We start from the raw sequence: 5,988 nt of genomic DNA, 5'->3' as shown, positions 1-5,988 counted from the left end.
TACGAATACTCCCGAAAAAATAAAGATGCTCTCACAAATACTTTACTTCTCAAGAGATGGACTCCTGGGCAAAGAATATACATCGCTCCGATTGCCAACTGGAAGGTTTTCCTTCTGAAAGATTTCTAAGAAATTTAGTAAACACACCGCTAAGTTTCACAGTGATGGGAGCGCATAATATTGTAATAAAACTACATTCATAACACATAGTATGATGTCCATACAGATATGTAAATCCTAACTAGTCTCTAGTTTTGATTCGGAATAATTTTTCAGCTCATTTAACAGATTTATTTATTATAGAATCTATAAAATGAAGTTAAAAGTCGAACAGGGCTGCATAGACAAATCCTTCTTTTCTTCGCAGCATCAAACCTTTATCGAATATCGATCATACAACGCTATTTTTTTTTCGAAACATAAAATTGCTTTCTCGATGACTGACTTATTTCTTAGTATTTGATGGGACATAATGTCTACTTGTGTCCTTTATTTCTTTAAAGCGCGTCAGAGTACTGTGTTCACTAATGGGCATTAGGTTATTGTAGAAAACTAGAAGTTGGCTAAATTTCCTTTGCACAAGTCAAATGTTTCCGCAACTTTATTCGGCATTTGATATAGTTATAATCCTCCTAGTAGCAGTTCTTCCATAGAACTAGCATGTTTCAGATTAAAAAGAAAGTGTGTCGGTGTTAGGCTTCTTTGTGTTACCGAATAAGAAATGCAAGAAGAAAAACACCCACAAGTTCGCCAACGTCCAGAAAAAGTGAGTGTTCATATCTGGTAAAAGTGCACCTGGTTCCGCTGTATTTCTGAATGAAAAAGCTGTTAAGGAGTTTTAGTAGAATCTAATGTTAATAAGTCCGAAAACACACTAACCCGTTCTAAAAAATGCCACATTTTTGTTCATTAACGTATAGTAGATACCTTCACAACCGTAAAATCTAAAAACAGCCTGTCTTTGGTTTCTTATTCAATTTTTCTTCAAGATTAATGCGGCGGTCAAAAAGGCTTCAAATAAAGAGGAGAACGTTCCATGTTCAAAAAGGTTAACAGGATCACTCACTCAAAGTCTTGTCGCTTGACATAAACATAAACAAAAACAAGAATTTCTTAAATGAATAATGCAGCTCTCCAGCCGGGAACACTAGCGTGTTCAGAGCAATTACGCGTCCGTATTAACCATTCCAACGTCCTAAAAGTGCTGATAGAAGTAACGAAAGGGAAATCGTCTCAGGACACCATTTAGTGAGTTGATTCCTTTATAGGGTATGAGCTTCCTGACTTTTGCTTAGTTTGTTGCACTGAACTGTACATACAGGATAAAGAATGGGTGAGTCTTCCTTTTCTTTCCATCATTATCTTAATATTCCTTTTGTTTTTCGTTCTCTTTAGCTATTTTGTTTTCGTAGGCAGGAATAATATCTTGATGTTATCCTGGGTATTGCAGAGTCGGTGACGGAAACTGGGAACCGTACTATGAAGGACACGTCAAGTGGATAAGCGAAAGGCAGGATAAAGAATGGGTGAGTCTTCCTTTTCTTTCCATCATTATCTTAATACTTCTTCTTTCTTCCGTTCTCTTTATATATATTTTTTTCGTAGGCAGGAATAATATCTTGGTGTTATCCTGGGTATGGCAGCGTCGGTGACGGAAACTGGGAACCGTACTATGAAGGACACGTCAAGTGGGTACGCGAAAGGCACGATAAAGAATGGGTGAGTCTTCCTTTTCTTTCCATCATTATCTTAATATTCCTTTTGTTTTTCGTTCTCTTTAGCTATTTTGTTTTCGTAGGCAGGAATAATATCTTGGTGTTTTCCTGGGTATGGCAGCGTCGATGACGGGAATTGGAAACTGTATTACGAAAGAAGACTCACGTCAAGTGGATACGCGAAAGGCAGGATAAGGAATGGGTGAGTCTTCCTTTTCTTTCCATCATTATCTTAATACTTCTTCTTTCTTCCGTTCTCTTTATCTATTTTTTTTTCGTAGGCAGGAATAATATCTTGATGTTATCCTGTGTATGGCAGCGTCGATGACGGAAACTGGGAGCCGTACTATGAAGGACACGTCAAGTGGGTACGCGAAAGGCACGATAAAGAATGGGTGAGTCTTCCTTTTCTTTCCCTCATTATCTTAATACTTCTTCTTTCTTCTGTTCTCTTTATTTTTTTTTTCGTAGGCAGAAATAATATCTTGGTGTTATGATGGGTATTGCAGCGTCGATGACGGGAATTGAAAACTCTATTACGAAAGACTCACGTCAAATGGATACGCGAAAGGCAGGATAAAGAATGACTAAAGTATAGGATAAAGTAATGGAATAAACTGTCTTTTCAAAAGAAGCTGTTTTTCTATTTTGTTAATGTTACGTTGTAATAATTTTTTTAGAAAGGTAAAATTAGAAAGGTTTTTCATTGATTCCCAAGCACTTAGAAAAAAAGTAATCGTTCATAAATACAAAATTCTTTATTACCATTATTATCATATTTCAGTAAATATTCCACAAAGAGTGAAGAAAAGTCAACAACAACCATCAATTACATATTAAAACTGTGATTTATTATTTAGAAAAAAATTTACCATGCAGCAATACGGAAGGAAAACGAGGATCAAATTGTACAAGCGTCGAAAGAGCCGATCTCGTCCCATTCGGCGAACAAATCGCATTCTCTATGCACCGAGTCTTCAGCATTCGTTTCTTCGGCAACAAGAGGTATTCTTTTCACATCAAATTCTTCATGAATGATAGGACGCCTAATGGATTCACTTATCATTATTAAATTAAAAAGAAAGCAACGAAATACAACATTATAAGAACCGATCGACTTCGCAAAACGCGTCGGCACAATTAATTAATGCTAATTAAGTTATTATAAGTACGACAACTAGATGAAATCTCAAAATCGTAGAAAGTTTTTATAATATAAAAACGTGATATCTCCATTGGCTAGAAAAGCAATCTATTTTCTCTCCAATAGTGAGTTTGCAATCAATTTATTGGCTCTGGGATACTGTAAGATCTCAGCTGTGTTGAACTTGTGTTATTATAATAATATTACTGGGAATTTTTTCAATATCTATAATGATACCATAAATAAATTCCAACGGGAATAAAAGTCTTCTCTATGATTTTTCGTTACATTTCCGTTATATTAAGACTCTGTATGGTACTGGATTCCATAAGTAAGTGTGTTTTCGATGTTGACTATACGAAGCCTCTCTATCCTTAACTACCAACCTTGACTGCTAGGCTCTTAACATTTTCTCCTTCAATATTATCAAACTATTTCTGTTCTCTGATATTCAAAGCACATTGTGATGGATCACAATTGAGTAATAGCAGAACAATTCTAGAATTAAACCTAGTTTTGTTATCAATAGAACCTTTAAAAAACGGGTATAAGGAGACGAGAGGCAGGGAACGTCGAATAATTCAACAATTTTCATCTATTTCATCGACTGATAGCAAGACTTGAAGAAAACGAAATGTAACTATAAAAATTCTACAGCTTAAATGATTATGCACTCGTTAATAGTATTTGAAAGCTCTATTTTCCTTTTTTAATTAAATTATCTGTTCTAATGCATTACCTGTAATACAACACTGTATTTAATTACTTTAACACTTTGAGTTCGTCGTGAGTGGGTATCCGCCCACGCGTGGTTCGGTTTTTTTCCTGTTTTTAGACCTAATGACACGAAGTAAATAGTAGCATACCTGAAAATCATAAAATTCATTCGAGAGTGAAAATTTTGCAACTCTTGATGTTCTCTAGTTATCTTCAAATAAATCACTAGTTTCAATAAAGCAAAACACTGTAGTGAGGCCACTTCATCAAAATTTGTAGGCTTGATGCTGGCAGTGTGACGCCTTGGGGTACCTCACCACGTGGAAGGCCAAAAGAGCGCGCACCTCCACCTCCATATGTTCAGCCGAAGACTGGTAGATTTTATTGGTGCTTCGTTTCTAAGAAAGAAATCACGATCTTTCTAATGTAATCCCAAAAATGTTGAAAGTAAAAAGAGGAGAAAGAAAGTTGTCAATTTTGATTTTCTTTATTTAAGCAATCATGTGTTTTATTAAGATTCATTATTTGATCTAAATGATGCTTGTAACGATGAATCGTCTACGCAGACGACGACATCAAGAAATGGTCTTGGTACTGATCGAAGTTAGTATTTGTTTGATCTGTTTATTGTTAATTATTACTGAGGAATGTAATATTGTAGTCATTTGTTTATTTTATTTAGTGTTGATTGTTACTAACTGAAGCATATAGTTTTGTATTCGAAACATTTAAACATTAGATATCATTAATACGCAGTATATTCACTACAGATACTTCAGATCGAGTAGTTCACCGTAACATTTCAGACCATTCGGCGATAGCGGCTGAATTAAGTGAGCCATTCGTAATGTCGCCTATACCCGCCGAAGAATCTGATGATTCGTTTGATGAGAATCAGGATGAATGTAATCCAGGAAGCATGTCACGAAGTCAGGCTGACGTTATTGCACCAAATATCGTGACTCCACGACGACCTCCCAGAGCCAATAAATTGATTGCAAACTCACTATTGGAGAGAAAATAGATTGCTTTTCTAGCCAATGGAGATATCACGTTTTTATATTAAAAAAACTTTCTACGATTTTGAGATTTCATCTAGTTGTCGTACTTATAATAACTTAATTAGCATTAATTAATTGTGCCGACGCGTGTTTGCGAAGTCGATCGGTTCTTATAATGTTGTATTTCGTTGCTTTCTTTTTAATTTAATAATGATAAGTGAATCCATTAGGCGTCCTATCATTCATGAAGAATTTGATGTGAAAAGAATACCCCTTGTTGCCGAAGAAGCGAATGCTGAAGACTCGGTGCATAGAGAATGCGATTTGTTCGCCGAATGGGACGAGATCGGCTCTTTCGACGCTTGTACAATTTGATCCTCGTTTTCCTTCCGTATTGCTGCATGGTAAATTTTTTTCTAAATAATAAATCACAGTTTTAATATGTAATTGATGGTTGTTGTTGACTTTTCTTCACTCTTTGTGGAATATTTACTGAAATATGATAATAATGGTAATAAAGAATTTTGTATTTATGAACGATTACTTTTTTTCTAAGTGCTTTGGAATCAATGAAAAACCTTTCCAATTTTACCTTTCTAAAAAAATTATTACAACGTAACATTACAGTTATTCACGTTCATTTTAAAGCTTTCAATATGACAGTGACGAACTTTAGTATTATACAAATGTAGAGATTTCTGGAACAACTACATCTCTACAAAAACACTGTTGTGCCGCCATATTAGTCAAAAAGTGGTCCACAGTGGGAAAGTCCACAGCGGGAAACATTTATAACTGGATACTTCTTTGATATAGACAATACCTATTCAAATAAATGCTTGTTATAGTTGGAATATCTAGCCCGTATTTCTGTAGTCCACGTTGTTGAGCAAAAATCTCAATAATTACTGCCATCAAGTCGGTGACAAAAAACACAAAAAATGTCGCAGTAAATTAAACAGTAGTATAATAACAGGGTGTATTCGTAGATCTTTTGTTACAAACCGGAAGTGATCCCATTGATTTCGCTAGAAGAAATACAGATTTTCTTGTTTTACTTCCTTGCATCGTTCGAATGCCTGGTTTATGCGTGAAAGGCGATTATTTTAGGATCTTTTCTTTACACAACGCGACTTCATGCATCACAATGTGAGGATCCCAGTTCCAGCATTTCTCTCATTCGATTAGCTTCCTTACATCTGATCATTCTCGACGATTATCAGATTTTGTTCGTAGTTTCAGTTTCTGCTGGAGAATTGCGGACTTCTGGCTATCGTTAAATTCCGGTCGAGTCGATTTCACCTCGAATTCTGGGAATTCCATGCTAATGCTTTTCTCAAAATCTTCGTTACAGTGAGCTATCGTTTTTCGTGGATTCGACCAGCTGGTCATAGAAAGTCTGGCATCAACT

At 35.5% G+C, this 5,988-nt stretch overlaps 1 protein-coding gene across 1 annotated transcript; it reads left to right on the top strand.

Moving 5' to 3' along the window:
• Nucleotides 1-2,039: 2,039 nt before the first annotated feature.
• LOC309798521 (uncharacterized protein) lies at nt 2,040-4,600 on the top strand (the record flags this gene model as incomplete). Its single annotated transcript, XM_082646674.1, has 5 exons — nt 2,040-2,079; nt 2,576-2,720; nt 3,856-3,950; nt 4,093-4,179; nt 4,383-4,600. The coding sequence occupies 5 exons, from the start codon at nt 2,040-2,042 to the stop codon at nt 4,598-4,600; spliced, it is 585 nt and encodes a 194-aa protein (XP_082502800.1).
• Between the last annotated feature and the right edge of the window lie 1,388 nt (nt 4,601-5,988).

Source organism: Mesoplodon mirus (assembly GCF_964341445.2).
Source record: "Mesoplodon mirus genome assembly, contig: HAP1_SCAFFOLD_3927, whole genome shotgun sequence".
Taxonomy (NCBI): Eukaryota; Metazoa; Chordata; class Mammalia; order Artiodactyla; family Ziphiidae; genus Mesoplodon; species Mesoplodon mirus.
The sequence above is the reverse complement of the archived record's forward strand: the minus strand, read 5'-3'. Positions and strand labels throughout refer to the sequence as shown.